The following is a 17,368-nucleotide window of genomic DNA, read 5'->3' on the forward strand; positions in this document are numbered from 1 at the left end:
GCAGAGGTTGCAGAGAGCTGAGATCGCACCACTGCACTCCAACCTGGGGAGACTCTGTCTCAAAAAAAAAAAAAAAAAATTAGCTGGCGGTAGTGGCACCTGCCCTGTAGTCCCAGCTACTCGTGAGGCTGAGGCAGGAGAATTGCTAGAACACAGGAGGTGGAGATATTGCCATTACACTCCAGCCTGGGCAACAGAACTAGACTCTGCCTCCAAAAAAAATTAAAAAAAAGTGTTTTTTGAGGGGGTGGGCATGGTGGCTCTGGCCTGTAATCTCAGGACTCTTGGGAGGCCCAGGTTCGGGAGGATCCCTTGTGCCCACGAGTTTCAGACCAGCCTGGGCAACATAGTGAGACCCTACAAAAAATACGTTTCCAAAAAAAATTTTTTTTTAAATGGAGTCTTATTCTGTCACCCAGGCTGGAGTGCTGTGGTGTGATCTCGGCTCACTGCAACCTCTGCCTCCTGGGTTCAAGCAATTCTCCTGCCTTGCCTTGGCCTCCTGAATAGCTGGGACTATAGGCATGCACCACCATGCCCAGCTAATTTTTGTAGAGATTTAGTAGAGATGCTAAATTAGCCCAGCTAATTTAGTAGAGATGGGGTTTCACCATGTTGGCCAGGCTGGTCTCGAACTTCTGACCTCAGGCAATCTACCCGCCTCGGTCTCACAAAGTGCTGGGATTACAGCTGTGAGCCACCGCGACCGGCCTATTTTTCAAAAATTAGCCAGACTTGGTGGTGCATGCCTATAGTTCCAGCTACTTGGGAGGCTGAGGCAGGAGGATCCTTCGAGCCCAGGAGGTCAAGGCCACTTCCAGCTATGATACTGTCATTGTGCTCCAGCCCAGGTGACAGAACAAGACCCTGTCTCTAAAAACAAACAAAAAAAATCCAAAAACTTTTTTTGAACACCTACTATGTGTCAGGAACAATCTAAGTTGTCTTTTTTTTTTTTTTGAGACGGAGTCTCTCTGTCGCCCAGGCTGGAGAGCAATGGTGTAATCTCAGCTCACTGCAACCTCCACCTCCCGGGTTCAAACGATTCTCCTGCCTCAGCCTCCCAAGTAGCTGGGATTACAGGTGCAGGCCACTATGCCTGGCTAAGTTTTGTATTTTTAGTAGAGACGGGGTTTTACCATGTTGGTCAGGCTAGTCTCAAACTCCTGACCTCGTGATTCACCCGCCTCGGTCTCCCAAAGTGCTGGGATTACAGGCATGAGCCACTGCGCCCGGCCAGCTATCTTTTCTCAGTGTGACCTAGAGCTCGTCGTCTCTCAGTGCCTGTTTTCAGCTCTCTTCACACCCTTGGGCAGGGGTGGGGGCCTCACTCCTTCCTCCTACTTATCTCTTCCGTCCAGCACTGCCCTCTGATCCGGTTCACTCTTGGAGGTGGGAGCTAGGTGCTTCCCCCAGGCCTGGTTACTGGCAGAGCTGAGGCCGCCTTGCCAGGATGGGTGGAGGCCCTCTCCATCGCGCCTCTGCCCTGAGACTTGGGTGAGACCTTCCTGGGCAGGCACTGGCCGATGCTATGGGTGTCAGCCCTTAGCATGTCCTGCCTGTTAAAGGGTGCACCCCTGCCCCACCCTCAATGCCTCCTTCATCCTGTGTCCATCCACAGTGCCTCAGTTTATCCCCACCTTACCTTTCCACTCAGCCCATCATGATTCAGAACAGACACACACAGGGTATCAGCTGCAACCCCCACTACACGGCACCTTCCCCCCTCATCCCCAACAGCATAAGGCACAACAGCTGGGCCTCCTCCCCACAGCCTCCTCCTCTGCCCCTCCTCCCTCAAAAGTAGGAACACGGAGCCCTAGAGAAGGAAGCCAACCCCATGCAAACACGTAATGAGCAAAGATAAGACGGGGAAATGGCACAAGAGGGCAGGCCCATGCTCGGTGGTGAGCCAGGGGCCAGGTACAAAACCCAAAAAGGCACCAGCCAGGGGCAGCCCCAGCCACTCACACCACCTCACCTTTTCTGCCTGTGCCCTCCCTGCTGAATGATCTCCCTCCACTCCTACTGACGGGCGCGGTGGCTCAAGCCTGTAATCCCAGCACTTTGGGAGGCCGAGACGGGCGGATCGCGAGGTCAGGAGATCGAGACCATCCTGGCTAACACGGTGAAACCCCATCTCTACTAAAAAATACAAAAAAAAAAAAAAAGCTAGCCAGGCGAGGTGGCGGGCACCTGTAGTCCCAGCTACTCCGGAGGCTGAGGCAGGAGAATGGCGTGAACTTGGGAGGCGGAGCTTGCTGTGAGCTGAGATCCGGCCACTGCACTCCAGCCTGGGCGACAGAGTGAGACTCCGTCTCAAAAAAAAACAAAAACAAAAACAAAAACAGAGCCTTCAGATGAGGTATTTATTTTAGTAGGTTGGTGCAAAAGTAATTGCTGTTTTTGCCATTGAAAGTAATGGCAAAGGCCGGGCATGGTGGCTCATACCTGTAATCCCAGCACTTTGGGAAGCCGAGGCGGGCAGATCACGAGGTCAGGAGTTCAAGACCAGTCTGGCTAACATGGTGAAACCCTGTCTCTACTAACAATACAAAAAAAATTAGCCGGACATGGTGGTACATCCCTGTAGTCTCAGCCGCTTGGGAAGCTGAGGCAGGAGAATTGCTTGAACCCTGAAGTGGAGGCTGCAGTGAGCCGAGATCACGCCACTGCACTCCAGCCTGGGCCACAGAGTGAGACTGTCTCAGAGAAAAAAAAAAAGTAATGGCAAAAACTGCAATTACTTTTTCTTTTTTCTTTTTTTTTTTTTGAGACGGAGTCTCAGTCTGTGGCCCAGGCTGGAGTGCAGTGGTGCGATCTTGGCTTACTGCAGCCTCTGCCCCCCAAGTTCAAGCAATTCTGTCCTGCCTCAGCCTCCCGATGGGATTACAGGCACCCACCACTATGCTTGGCTAATTTTTGTATCTTTAGCAGAGATGGGGTTTCACCATGTTTGCCAGCCTGGTCTCGAATTCCTGATCCACCCACCTCGGCTTCCCAAAGTGCTGGGATTACAGGTGTGAGCCACTGTGCCCAACTTATTTTATTTTTTAATTAATTTTTTGTTTTTGTTTTTGTTTTCAGATGGAATCTCTGTCTCCGAGGCTGGAGTGCAGTGGCACGATCTCGGCTCACTGTAAACTCTGCCTCCCAAGTAGCTGGGATTACAGGCACATGCCACGCCTGGGTAATTTGGTAATTTTTGTATCTTTAGTAGAGACAGGGTTTCCCCATGTTGGCCAGCCTGGTCTCAAACTTCTGACCTCCGGTGATCTGCCTGCCTCGGTTTCCCAAAGTGCTGGGATTACAGGAATGAGCCACTGTGCCTGGTTGGGCATACATCTTATTTTTTTATTTCTGATAACATAGGGATGTTATCAGAAAACATCTAACATCTATAGTCTATGTTATAACATAGATTATAGGGATGTGCCACCATGTCCGGCTAATTTTTTTTGTATTGTTAGTAGAGACAGGGTTTCACCATGTTAGCCAGACTGGTCTTGATAACAAGCGATTCCCCTCCCTCAGCCTCCCAAGTAGCTGATACTACAAGCGCCTGCCACCACGCCCGGCTATTTTTTTGTTTTTTTAGTAGAGGTGGGTTTTCACCATGTTAGCCAGTCTCTAACTCCTGACCTCAGGTGATCTGCCTGCCTTGGCCTCCCGAAGTGCTGGAATTACAGGTGTGAGCCACCATGCCCGGCCTGAGTGGTGGGAGGTGTCTATTTTAGACTGAGCAGTCAAGAAATCTTCTCTGAAGAGGTGATGTTTGGGCCAGGCCTCCGCAAACGATTAGAAGGTGTCAGCCATGGGGAGATGTGGAGGGAGGGTGTTCCAGGCCAAGGAAGGGTAAGATAAAAATAATTCAGCTGGGCGCGGTGGCTCAAGCCTGTAATCCCAGCACTTTGGGAGGCCAAGACAGGTGGATCACGAGGTCAGGAGATCGAGACCATCCTGGCTAACCCGGTGAAACCCCATCTCCACTAAAAAATACAAAAAACTAGCCGGGCGCGGTGGTGGGCGCCTGTAGTCCCAGCTACTCGGGAGGCTGAGGCAGGAGAATGGCGTAAACCCGGGAGGCGGAGCTTGCAGTGAGCTGAAATCCGGCCACTGCACTCCAGCCTGGGCAACAGAGCGAGACTCCGTCTCAAAAAATAAAAACGATAAAATAATTCAGGGATCTGAGGGCAGAGGAATCTGGACTCCAGTTCTCCCATTCAGGGCTGCCCAGGAGAGATAGAGGATCTCATAAGGGTGTGTGGCTTTGTGGCTCACTCATGCCCACAGGACCATGCCTACCCTACCCACCTTTTTTTTTTTTTTTTTCCTGAGTCTCCTTCTATTACTAATCAGGCTGGAGCACAGTGGTACAATCACAGTTCACTGCAGTCTTGACCTCCAGGGGCTCAAGCGATCCTCCCACCTCAGTGTCCCGAGTAGCTGGCAGTACAGGTGTGCACCACCACCCTTGGCTCATTTTTTGATTTTTTTGGTAGACATGGGGTTTCACTATGTTACCCAGGCTGGTCTCGAACTCCTGGGCTCAAGTGATTCTCCCACCTTGGCCTTCTGAAGTGTTGGGATTACAGGCATGAGCCACCACACCCAGCCCACCACCCAGTCTTGACTCTCCCTTCTCCCTCCCTCCCAGTGAGTGCTGGTGGCCTGTGTGTCACGCCTGCTGAAGGCTGCCTCTGGCTTGGGGCTTTTGACTTCAGGCCTGGGAGACACCCTTTGGCTGGGTTAGGGAGATCTTGAAAGGGGGTAGGGGACACAGCGGGGGGTAAGGAGAGTGACACACTGCAGGCACGGGTTGGGTGACAGATGAAGGATCCACTGGTATATGCTGCCAGTGTGTGCCATCTACTTGTGTGTTTTAGGTGTGTTTTGTGCATGTGTCCTGTGCGGGTTGTATCTGTGACACAGCTACGTGTCAGCACATCCCTGTCGATGTGTGTCTGCTGATATGTCCATCAGCATGCACGGCTGTCTTGCATGCGTCTTTTTTGACACGGAGTCTCGCTCTGTCACCCAGGCTGGAGTGCAGTGGCACCATCTCAGCTCATTGCAACCTCTACCTCCCGGGTTCAAGCGATTCTCCTGCCTCAGCCTCCCAAGTAGCTTGGATTACAGGCACATGCCACCACGCCCGGCTAATTTTTGTATATTTAGTAGAGACGGGGTTTCACCATGTTGGCCAGGCTGGTCTCAAACTCCGGATCCACCTGCATCCGCCTCCCAAAGTGCTGGGATTACAGGAATGAGCCACTGCGCCCAGCCAGACATGTGTCTTTTTTTTTTTCCCTCTGTAGATAACAGGGTCTCACTATGTTGCCCAGGCTGGTCTCAAACTCTTGGCCTCAAGCAATCCTCCTGCCTCAGCGTCCTAAAGTGTTGGGATTACAGGCGTGAGCCACTGAACCCGGCTTGTGTGTGTTTTTCTGTGTCTGTTGTGTGTGTCTGCGGGTAGTGGCTGTTTCCATGCATGGGATATTGTGGTAAATGTGGCTAATTCCCCGTGTGGGGGCTGCTGCTTGTGGATAAGACTGAGTCTCTGTTCATGTACATGTGTGCGCATGCCCCTCACAACCCCAACGAGAAAACACCTGTCCACCTTACCAGGCTGGCAGAGGGGCACAGGAGATGGGATCCCAAATCACAGGCTTTTTCTCTCCGAGTATCTCTGTACTTTATTGTCCCTGCTGTAACAATGCTCATCCTTCCTGAGAGCGTCTCCTGAGGGGGCCTCAGCCAAGGCTGCCTGGAGAAGGAGCCAGTGACCCCTAGCAGGCTCTGCCACCTGAGGCCTGGGTCTTCCCCTGGGATCCTTGAATCTGGAGATGGCAGAGAGGAGGCAAGCTGGCTCTTTCCCCGATCCTCCTAGGAGAGCTGCTTCTGCCCATTCTCCCACTGGTGAAATGGAGGCAGAAGAAGCGGTTCAGCAGGGTGAAGGTGGGTTTAACCTTCCTGAATGGGGTCCAGGGACACTCCACATCTGCCACATAGCCTCTTGGGCTGGACATTTTTCCTGGGCACCAGCCAGCAGCTGGAGCAGCGAGTGCCATATTTCTTGTACCTAGGGTTGGGGGACAAGAAACTGCCATTTAGGATGCAGTGGGGGCCCAGAAACTGCCACAAGGAAACCACTTTTCCCAAGAAGTAGGTGTTTTGCTTTTTGCTTTCCCCATATGCCACGCTGGTTACACCTGGACTGATTTGGGGACCCCCACCTCAATTCCCTCCTCCATTCTAAGGACCTGATCCCACAGGCGTTGCAAAGAGGGGTCCCATCTTCGGCGTCTCTCCAGAGTGGGGTCCTCTGGGTCTGACAGGAAGCACAGCGCCGGGGCTCTGAAGGGTCAGAGGTCAAAGGGCAGGGGTCAGAAGCCACGCAGATGAGCTCAGGAGGCCTGTGCGGGGTCGGGCATTTTGTGGGGGTCTCAGTCAAGGCCCCACCTGGCTCTGGACCAGCCCTGGGAGTTGCCAGCTCTAAGCCACAGCAAAGCCAGGAAGGGAGACAGATGGCAGCATTCCGCAAAGGAGGAAGCTGGGGGTGGGGGTGACTCAGCCCAAGTGGAGGGGGGTGGTGCAACTCCTCCCGGAGGGTCTAAATGGGGAAGCAAGATGGAGAAGGGGGGGCAGGGCGAAAGGCAGGGAAGACAGGAAATTGGCCCCCAAAATATTTATAGCTCTCGGGTTTTCAGGACTCACCCAGGGCCTCGCTGCCTGCTGAGTGGGCCTCAGTGCCTCTTGGGTGGGCTGCAGGGCCCCCAACAGCATCTGCAGGGGATTCCTGAGAGCGGCTACTACAGGGCAGGCTGCGGGGCAGACAAGGTATTAGCATCGGAGGGGATCCGTAGCTTGTCCCCAGTAGCCCCCCAAAATGAAGATTTAGTATCAAGGTGTCAGGCATCCCCCAAGGAGGCAACTGATTGATATCTGAATGGCCTGGCTTTGCTTCTCATTAGTAATAATAATAATATTATTATTATTATTTTTGCAGATGGAGTCTCGCTCTGTCGCCCAGGCTGGAGTATAGTGGTGCCATCTCAGCTCACTGCAACCTCTGCCTCCCGGGTTCAAGCAATTCTTGTGCCTCAGCCTCCCGAGCGGCTGGGAATACAGGCGCACAACACCATGCCCAGCTAATTTTTATATTTTTATAGAGACGGGGTTTTACCATGTTGGTCAGGCTGGTCTCGAACTCCTGACCTCAAGTGATCCACCTGCCTTGGCCTCCCAAAATTCAGGGATTACAGGTATGAGCTACCGTGCCTGACCTAATTATTATTATCATCATTATTATCTTTTTTTTTTTTTTTTGGGACGGAGTCTCGCTCTGTCACCCAGGCTGGAGTGCAGTGGTGCAATCTCAGCTCACTGCAAGCTCCGCCTCCCAGGTTCACGCCATTCTCCTGCCTCAGCCTCCCGAGTAGCTGGGACTACAGATGCCCGCTGTCACACCCGGCTAATTTTTTTTGTGTTTTTAGTAGAGACGGGGTTTCACCATGTTAGCCAGGATGGTCTCAATCTCCTGACCTCATGATCCACCCGCCTCGGCCTCCCAAAGTGCTGGGATTACAGGTGTGAGCCACCACGCCCGGCCAATTATTATTATTTGAAAAATAGTAAGCACAGGGACAGCCTGTCAGGTTCCAATCCCAGTTCTCCATGTCCTTGCTCTATGAGCCTGGACACATTATCTCCTACTCTGTGCCTCAGTTTCCTCATCTGTAAAATGGTCTTCCCAACACAACAGCTTTTTTTTTTCTTTGAAAATTTTATTTATTGATTTTTAAAAAGAAATGGGAATCTGGGTAATATAGGGAGATCCCGTCTCTAGAAACATAAAAAAATTAGCCAGGAGTGGTGGTGCAGGCCTGCGCTCCCACCTACTTGGGAGGCTGAGGAGGAAGGATGGCTTGGGCCTGGGAGGTCGAGGCTGCAGTGAGCCATGATTGCGCCACTGCACTCCAGCCTGGGTGACAGAGCAAGACCCTGTCTCAAAAAAAAAAAAAAAAAGTGGGCAGGCATGGTGGCTCACGCCTGTAATCCCGACACTTTGGGAGGCCAAGGTAGGTGGATCACCTGAGGTCAAGAGATCGAGACCATCCTGGCCGACATGGTGAAATCCCCTCTCTACTAAAAATACAAAAATTAGCCAGGCTGGTAGTAGGCACCTGTAATCCCAGCTACTCCAGAGGCTGAGGCAGGAGAGTCGTTTGAATTCAGGAGGCAGAGGTTGCAGTGAGCCGAGATCATGTCATTGCGCTCCAGCCTGAACGACAGAGTACGACTCCATCTCAAAAAAAAAAAAAAAAAATTATTGTTTTGGCGGCATAAGTTATAATTATAATTTTTATAATAACAATAAATAAGTAAAAATTAGAGATGGGGGTCTTACTATGTTGCCCAGGCTGGTCTTGAACTCCTGGGCTCATGCAATCCTCCCACCCTGGCCTCCCAAAGGGCTGGGATTACAGGCGTGAGCCACCAGGCCCAGCCTCCCAAAGGTTTTTTTTTTTTTTTTTTTAAGGGGTCGGAGTCTTGCTCTGTCGCCCAGGCTGGAGTGTAGTGGTGCCGTCTCTGCTCACTGCAACCTCCACCTCCTGGGTTCAAGTGATTCTCCTGCCTCAAGCCTCCCAAGTAGCTGGGATCAAGTAGCTGGGCTTATAGGTGCCCATCACCACTCATGGCTTTTTTTTTTTTGAGACTGGGTCCTGCTCTATGGCCCAGGCTGCAGTGCAGTGGCGCTATCTCAGCTTAGCTTACTGAAGCTTTTGCCTCCTGAGTTCAAGCGATTCTCCTGCCACAGCCTCCCAAGTAGTTGGGATTACAGGCACCTGCTACAATGCCCAGCTAATTTTTTGTATTTTTAGTGGAGATGGGGTTTCACTATGTTGGCTAGGCTAATCTTTTTTTTTTTTTTTTTTTTGAGATGGAGTCTCACCCTGTCCCCCAGGCTAGAGTACAGTGGCACGATCTTGGTTCACTGCAACCTCTGCCTCCCCAGTTCAAGCAATTCTCCTACCTCAGACTCCTGAGTAGCTGGGATTACCGGTGCTTGCCACCAGGCCCAGCTAATTTTTGTATTTTTAGTAGAGATGGGATTTCACCATGTTGGTCAGGCTGGTCTCGAACCCCAGACCTCATGATCCACCCACCTCGGCCTCCCAAAGTGCTGGGATTACAGGCGTGAGCCACCTCGCACGGCCTGGCCAGGCCTTGAACTCCTGTCTTCAGGTGATCCGCCCGCCTTGGCCTCCCAAAGTGGTGGGATTATAGGCATGAGCCACTGTGCCTGGCCTCCCCAGGCTTTTGAATGAGCCCATACACATCAAATACTGCCTGTTAACCTCTTATTGTTGTCACTACCAACAAATAGTAGCTGTTAACATCACTGGGAAAAATTGCTGCAGCCACAGCTGCAGCCTAAACTGCAGCCTAAGCAGGGCCAGGCCTGATTCATAAAGAGACCAGGTCTCACACTGGGAGTGGGGAGCGACTGAGTCAGGAGGGGCAGGACTGGATCTGGCACCAGCTCAAGTTGTCAACCAGAGACTGGGCCACGTGTAACCTAGGGCACGTGTGAGGGTCCACACTGACACCAGGGAGCACCCCTACCTCCCACACTGGTGTTTGTGTTGTTACTGGGAGAAAGGGCGCCCTGGCCCCAGCCGGCCCCTACCTGTACGTGGGGATGATCTGCAGGCTGGAGTCTGGCTTTATCTGAAACGTCAGAGTCACCCCCTCGAACCCAGGGTCCACTTCCTCAGTGCCCCGGCTGGGATTCGGCTGTTTCCGGGGCCTTCTCTGGGGTGGGGCAGGGGGAGTCCCCGGGGGCTGCAGGCGGCGGTCCTTTTGGCTGATCGGGGTCTGTGTGTCCTTGGAATCCCTGTCCAGCAGCAGGCGGCCCTGAGTCCCCAGAGCCATCGGGTCCCAGCAAGGCCCCAGGACCGGGGTGTCCTGGGTAGGGGACTGACCCAGCCTCTCCACTGTCTCTTGGAGGAAGCGCAGGGCGGTGACCGAGTCCTGGCATGCAGGCCAGAGGGACCTGGGGAGAAGGGCAGTGGGGTCACTTTTTCTTGGGTGACTCCTGGGTTTAGCCAGCCAGGGGCTTCCAAACTTGGGCCGGCTCTTTGTGTACCCTGGGGCAGCTACACACTCCACCTGAGGTTCAGTCATTTCTAACTCCGGGTGGAAGGTTTAAGAGTTGCAAAGTAATTGCAGCTCACCTCGCCCAGCGTGGGCCTCCCAAGCACACTCTCAGCCCTCCACATCAATCAACCCTTTACGGCACCCGTAGATCACCCAGCAAGGGACCGCCCTAGGTGACCGAGGCAGGATTTCAAGCCTCTGGCTGCAGGATCGAGAAAAAGGTTACTTTTTTTCTTTGTGTTTCTTTTAGAGACCGAGCCTCACTCTGTACCCCCGCCTGGAGTGCAGGGGCGTGATCAGGACTCAGTGCAGCCTAGAACTCCTGGGCTCCAGCGATCCTTCCGCCTCAGCCTCCCGAGTAGCTGGGACTTACAGGCGCGCGCCACCACGCCGCTGGCTTGCCATAATATGATTACGATTTTTATCATTTTCATTATTATTGACTTGCCCTCCCTAACCCCTGGATGATCCCTGGGGAGTGCCTATATCAGCCCCAGAGACATGGAATTGCATGGCCTCTGATCCCTAGATGACCCCAAGTGTCTCTGGGGACCAGAACCTCTTTGTAAGTTTCAGCAACTATTATAAAATTGCCACTTCTCGATAACCCCAGGAACGAGAGGTCACGACCCCCTGATCACTGAACCAGCTGGTGAAGTGCTAGCGGGGTCTGGGGAAGGGGTTTGGCCTTACGCACCTCCCACTGATTCTGCAGCATCCTGGGGTCCTCGGCTTCTCCTGGGAGGGGGATCCTCCCAGCGGCTCCAGGTCCAGACAGGGTGGCGCCAGCAGCTTTGCTGGCATCGAGGAGTCCGGGGCTGGCTCGGCCTCCATTGCGCCCCAGCCCAGCCCCCTCCCTAATTTCACCCGGCCCTGTCCCGCTGGGCCCACCCGATGAAACCCACCTGGGGGGGGCGGGACCTGTGGGGTGGGAGCGCTCCTGGCCAAGGATGCGATGAGCCTCAGCTGAGAGCGACCAGCCTCGGAGGCGCCTTTCCTCTTTCTGGCTTTTTTCAGGTCATCTGCGCACCCCTGCGTGCCAAGGGCGGCCTGGACCCCACCAAATCCTTCCGCAGCTGCGGGGCGGGGCCTTCCATGCTGGCCCTACCCCTCGGAAATGGGGGCTCCCAGGCCTCTGCTTCGGATCCCCAGCGGGATCTTAGATCCCAGAGGGAGAAAAGAGTCGGGGACCCACCACAGCAGATGCAGTTTTTTTTTTTTGAGACAGGGCCTCATTCTGTCACCCCGGCTGGAGTGGAATGGCCTGATCACCGTTCCACTGCAGCCTAAATCTCCTGGGCTCAAGTGATCCTCCCACCTCAGTCTCCCGAGTAGCTGGGACCACAGGCACTTACCACCACTCTACGCTAATTTTTACTGTTTTATAGAGACAAGGTCTCGCCATGTTTCCCAGGATGGTCTTAAGCTCCTGGCCTCAAGTGATTCTCCCATCTTGGCCTCCCAAAGTGCTGGGATTACAGGTGTGAGCCACGTGTAGACCCCAGATCTGTCCCCCAAGGACACTCAACATGCTGGAGCCTGTGATACTGATTTATTGCAGCTCCAATCTGAGTCCACTCCTACTCACACCGATTCTCAGGGGCTAGGGGAAGGCCACCCCACTAGGGGCCTGGTCCCTGCCGGAGCCTGGACACGGGAATCTCTCCCAAGCAGGGGTGTTGTCATTCGCAGGGGCTTCCACGTCTCTCCCGGGCCTGTCCGCTCCCTGGGCAGGGCTGGCACTTGGCTATTCCCTCAGTCTGGGCCCTGGGGTCATGGCAATGTTTAACAGTCCAGGTGTCCACGTCAGTGGGGCTTGGGGACGTGGCCGTCCACGTAGAAGTTCCTGGTGATCTTGGGCAGGGTGAATTCCGCTCCTTCCAGCTCCGGCGTCAGCACGATCTGGCAGCCCAGCCGCGAGTTCTCCTGGAGGAGGGGGGCCATGTCTAGCATGTCGTCTTCCCTGGGGTGGTGACACGGGCAGTGTTAGCCAAGGGCAGGCTAGCTGGGTGGGTGAGGGGCCAGAGGCAGGGGAGGGAGGAAGCTGACTGAGCGCAGGGGGTAGTGTGCGGGGAGGCAGCTCCCCTTCCAGGAACTGAAGTGGGGAGGATGGTGGGGGCTGTTCAGTGCTTCAGGGTGAAGCTCCCAGCTAGGCAGGGCTACCCCACTCACCTCTCCTCGGGCGGAGGCAGGAGATCCAGGTGGTCTTCACTCACGTACACGTGGCAGGTGGAACAGGCCAGGGAGGCTTCACAGGCCCCTAGGGGCGGGAAGTGAAGTGGGCGCAGGTGAGTGGCAGAGTCAGGAAGGGGCCGCTCTGCGAAGGGCGTAGAAGAGTAGATCTCTCCTCCACCACGTGCCTCACGTCTCCCTCCCGGGCCTGCAGCCCCGCGGTGTGCACCAGGCACTGTGTCATGTCCTCAGTGTCCTTAGCTGGCTGGTCCCCAGTGTGTAGGGTTCACAAAGGGACATCCGGGAGGCCCCATTTCCCAGGGACTCCCCAGCAGGCTGAGATGCAGAACCATTAAAGGGCATGGACGAGGTTGCCAGGTAGCTAAGAGGGGAAAGTCCAGGCAGGCTCCCTGCAGCCTGTGAGCCCTTGCTGTGACCCTATCACGGTGCTGGGCAAATGTGTCCCCACCTCTCCGCTGCTCTTGGAGGATGGACCAGCTGACTCAGCAGTCAGTGTGGTGGGGGAAGGAAAGAGGGATTAGATTTTTTTTTTTTTGAGACAGGGTCTCACTCTGTTGTCCGGCCTGGAGTGCCGTGGCTCAGTCATAGCTTACTGCCTCAAACTCCTGACTTAAGTGATACTCCCACCCAAGCCTCCCAAGTAGCTGGGACTACAGGTGCACACCACCACACCTGGCTAATTTTTTTTTGCTTTTCTTTTTGTGTTTTTTTGAGGCGGAGTTTCACTCTCCTTGCCCAGGCTGGAGTGCAATGGTGTGATCTTGGCTCACTGCAACCTCCACCTCCCAGGTTCAAGCCATTCTCCTGCCTCAGCCTCCTGAGTAGCTGAGATTACAGGCACGTGCCACCATGCCCGGCTAATTTTTGTATTTTTAGTAGAGACAAGGGTTCACCATGTTGGCCAGGATGGTCTCAATCTATTGACCTTGTGATCCACCTGCCTTGGCCTCCCAGAGTGCTGGGATTACAGGTGTGAGCCACCATGCCCGACCATTCCTTTGTTTTCCTTTATAATTTTTTTTTTTTTTTTTTTTTGGAGAGACGGGGTTTCACCATGTTAGCCAGGATGGTCTCAATCTCCTGACCTCGTGATCTGCCCGCCTCAGCCTCCCAAAGTGCTGCGATTACAGGCAGGAGCCACTGTACCCAGCCTGTTATTTTTTTTTAAGAGATGGAGTCCTGCTCTGTTGCCCAGGCTGAAGTGCAGTAGCGTGATCTCAGCTCACTGCAAGCTCTGCCTCACGTCATTCTCTCTCCAGATTCACGCCATTCTCCTGCCTCAGCCTCCCAGAGTAGCTGGGACTACAGGCGGCCGCCATCATGCCTGGCTAATTTTGTTTTTGTATTTTTAGTAGAGAAGGGGTTTCACCCTGTTAGCCAGGATGGTCTTGATCTCCTGATGTCGTGATCCGCTCGCCTCGGCCTCCCAAAGTGCTGCGATTACAGGCGTGAGCCACCACACCTTGCCAGGCCACTGACCTCTACTGGCCCAGCACAGTGGCTCATGTCTGTAATCCCAGCACTTTGGGAGGCCAAGGCAGGTAGATCAACTGTGGTCAGGAGTTTGAGACCACCCTGGCCAACATGGTGAAACCTCATCTCTATTAAAAATACAAAAATTGGCCGGGCGCGGTGGCTCAAGCCTGTAATCCCAGCACTTTGGGAGGCCGAGACGGGCAGATCACGAGGTCAGGAGATCGAGAGCATCCTGGCTAACCCGGTGAAACCCCGTCTCTACTAAAAAATACAAAAAACTAGCTGGGCGAGGTGGCGGGCGCCTGTAGTCCCAGCTACTCGGGAGGCTGAGGCAGGAGAATGGCGTAAACCCGAGAGGCAGAGCTTGCAGTGAGGTGAGATCCGACCACTGCACTCCAGCCTGGGCGACAGAGCGAGACTCCGTCTCAAAAAAAAAAAAAAAAAAAATTTAGCTGGGCATGGTGGTGGGCGCCTGTAATCCCAGCTACTCGGGAGGCTAAGGCAAGAGAATCACTTGAACCCGGGAGGGGGAGGTTGCAGTAAGCCAAGATCACGCCATTGCACTCCAGCCTGGGTGATAGAACGAGACTCTGTCTCAAATAAATAAACAAACAAACAAATCGGGCCGGGCGCGGTGGCTCAAGCTTGTAATCCCAACACTTTGGGAGGCCGAGACGGGCGGATCACGAGGTCAGGAGATCGAGACCATCCTGGCTAACATGGTGAAACCCCATCTCTACTAAAAAAAAAACAAAAAAACTAGCTGGGCGTGGTGGCGGGCGCCTGTAGTCCCAGCTACTCAGGAGGCTGAGGCAGGACAATGGCGTAAACCCGGGAGGCAGAGCTTGCAGTGAACTGAGATCTGGCCACTGCACTCCAGACTGGGTGACAGAGCGAGACTCTGTCTCAAAAAAAAGCAAATCTATTTCACATTCCAATCTCTGTCCTAGACTACTGGCTGCTGGATTCCAGAACAGAACTTTACGTAGGCCTTTCATAACCCCTCCCAACATATCTTCCCCTTTAATGATAAAATCAGGATCCCTGATATATTCATTCCAAAAGCAAACCCTGTATGTTTTCTTCCAGACAACCCTTCCCAAGTTACTCATGACATAATTATATATTTACCTGTGGGATTATTGTCCCTATTAGGCCGAAATGGGTGTGAAATGACAGAGGCCTTATGTGTTTTGTATATTGCTGCCTGACGAGCAGTAGGTATTCATAAAAAGGCAACACAGATTAGTGGCTAAAATGGACTGGTGAGTCTAGTATTGTCACTCACTTGACCTTAGACCAGGTCTACTTAACCTGGGGTTTAGTTTCCTCATCTATAATATGGAATAACAGTCTCTACTACTCAAGTTGTCATGAAGATTCAGTCAGTGAATATGTATTAACATAGTTAAAGAGATATATATATATATATTTTTTTCTTTTGAGACAGTCTCGCTCTGCCATCCAGCCTGGAGTACAGTGGTGCCATCTTGGCTCACTGCAACCTCTGCCTCCCAAGTTCAAGTGATTCTTGTGCCTCAGCCTCCCAAGTAGCTGGGATTATATGCATGTGCCACCACACCCCGCTAATTTTTGTGTTTCTTGTAGAGACAAGGTTTCACCATGTTGGCCAGGCTGGTCTCAAACTCCTGTCCTCAAGTGATTCACCTGCCTCGGCCTCCGAGTGTTGGGATTACAAGCGTGAGCCACTGCGCCTGGACAAGAAATTTCTATTATTATTTTTCTCTCAACAAATTATCAAACACCTGTTACATCCTGACAGACAAGGCAACAGATAAGCATGAATAAGAACATGGGTCTCCAGTCTCACTGGGGGACAGATGACAAAGTAGGAAACAAAACAGCCTGGCATCGTGGCTTGTGCCTATAATCCCAGCTACTTGGGAGGCTGAGGTGGGAGGATCACTTGAACCCAGGAGTTCAACGCTGCAGTGACGTATGATTGCATCATGGCACTCCGGCATTGGCAACACAGCAAGGCTGTGTCTCTTGAAAAGACAAAAAAGTGAGAAGTGCTATATATCATATCACACTGATGAGACAGAGTAACTAGCGCATGGGTACTTCAGCTGGGCTGAGGGGAATGGGATTGTTAGGGACATGACATTTACATTGAGGTCTGAAGGATGAGAAAGAGCCAGAATGTTTGCTGGGCAAGCACTTCAGACAGAGGGAACAGCAAATGCAGTGGACCCGAGGCAGGAAGGAATGAGCTGGACTATTTGAGGAACCACAAGAAAGCCAGTGTGGGCTGGGTGTGGTGGCTCACGCCTGTAATCCCAGCATTTCAGGAGGCTGAGCGGGTAGATTGCCTGTCAGGAGTTTGAGACCAGCCTGGCTAACGTGGTGAAACCCTGTCTCTACTAAAAATACAAAACTTAGCCGGGCTTGGTGGTGGGCGCCTGTAATCCCAGCTAGTCTGGCAGGTGGTGCAGGAGAATCGCTTGAACCCGCGAGGTGGAGGTTGCAGTGAGCTGAGGTGCAGTAAGCCACTGCACTCCAGCCTGGGCAACAAGAGTGAAACTCCATCTCAAAACAACAACAAAAAGAAAGCCAATGTGGCTAGAATACAGGGAGGAAGGGGGAAGAGAACACAAAATCCTGGGAGTCAGGAGTCCTAGTGATCTCTAATAAATGCTTAATAAATAAGAGCTTGGCAACAGATGAGGCCGTGGTAAGGGGTTTGGATTTTAGTCCATATTTGGTGGGAAAAGTCGTGAAGAGACACACCTGATTTGTTTTTGTTTTTGTTTTGGACAAATGGATAAGGACCTCCTTAACTCCCTGTGCCCAGTTCCTACCTTCCAGGTCCACCCCGTGGCGCTGTGCCAGATGGAGAACATTGTCTCCGACTCTGCCGCTCACTGGGATCCGCTGGCCTGAGCGGTCTACGAACACCACGTTCACCCTGGGGACAGATGGAGGTGCGAATGCCGAACTGGATGATGGGCTCAGGGCCCGGGTAGAATCTGGGGTTAGGAAGCAGGGACTGAGGCTTGACGCACAGGTGCTGAATAGGGCAAAGCAGAAGGGGGACCGCGAGATGAAGCTACAGGGCAAGATGGGGACCAGAGGAATTCCGTGGGATGAGGAACGGGGGACTTGGCCCCCTGCACTCACACGTCCCCGGGCTGCTCGGGGCCGCCTGTCTCCTCCTCTCCCGCCGAGCGCGAGCCTGGAAAACACGGTTGAGTGAGCGGCTGCGCAGAGCCCCGCCCCGCCGGCATCTGACGGGTTAACGCAGCCCGCCCCGGGCGCCTCAGGTACCTGTCGCTTGAAACTTTCTGGTTGTCCCCGGCGCCACCCCCTCCCCCGACCCCGAAGTGCCCCCAGTTCGGTTCCGCCAGGTGCCCCTTGCAGTCTGAAGCAGAACCCTGGCACTCACGCCGCCCCGGGTCATGGAGGCAGCCATGACGTGCATCACGTGACCCACCGACTGAGCATGCGCCGCGCCAGGGATGCGAGGTAAGGGCCCGTAATCACTGGAACAGAAGCGCAGATGTTTGCTTAGGGC

At 53.5% G+C, this 17,368-nt stretch overlaps 2 protein-coding genes across 4 annotated transcripts; both read right to left on the reverse strand.

Annotated features, from left to right (window-relative positions):
- Positions 1 to 5,670: 5,670 nt before the first annotated feature.
- Positions 5,671 to 12,125, reverse strand: ZGLP1 (zinc finger GATA like protein 1). Of its 2 annotated transcripts, none has more exons than XR_012428385.1 (5): positions 10,862 to 12,125; positions 9,695 to 10,060; positions 6,718 to 6,824; positions 6,264 to 6,416; positions 5,671 to 6,082 (listed from the first exon to the last, which is right to left on the reverse strand). XR_012428385.1 is itself a non-coding variant. In XM_045379947.3 (5 exons), exons 1-5 carry the CDS (start codon positions 10,996 to 10,998, stop codon positions 5,965 to 5,967), a joined length of 822 nt encoding a protein of 273 aa, XP_045235882.1. In that variant the 5' UTR covers positions 10,999 to 12,125; the 3' UTR covers positions 5,671 to 5,964. The 2 variants fall into 2 exon arrangements, 1 of the variants encoding a protein (XP_045235882.1); XM_045379947.3 differs by having other exon boundaries at positions 6,264 to 6,357.
- Positions 11,702 to 17,288, reverse strand: FDX2 (ferredoxin 2). 2 transcript variants are annotated; one of them, XM_074025858.1, is made up of 5 exons: positions 17,122 to 17,288; positions 16,975 to 17,029; positions 16,656 to 16,762; positions 12,337 to 12,424; positions 11,702 to 12,090 (listed from the first exon to the last, which is right to left on the reverse strand). In XM_074025858.1, exons 1-5 carry the CDS (start codon positions 17,273 to 17,275, stop codon positions 12,057 to 12,059), a joined length of 438 nt encoding a protein of 145 aa, XP_073881959.1. In that variant the 5' UTR covers positions 17,276 to 17,288; the 3' UTR covers positions 11,702 to 12,056. The 2 variants fall into 2 exon arrangements, with proteins under 2 accessions (XP_073881959.1, XP_005587998.3); XM_005587941.4 differs by having other exon boundaries at positions 11,702 to 12,127.
- Between the last annotated feature and the right edge of the window lie 80 nt (positions 17,289 to 17,368).

This window comes from Macaca fascicularis, chromosome 19 (genome assembly GCF_037993035.2).
Source record: "Macaca fascicularis isolate 582-1 chromosome 19, T2T-MFA8v1.1".
In the NCBI taxonomy this organism is placed as follows: Eukaryota; Metazoa; Chordata; class Mammalia; order Primates; family Cercopithecidae; genus Macaca; species Macaca fascicularis.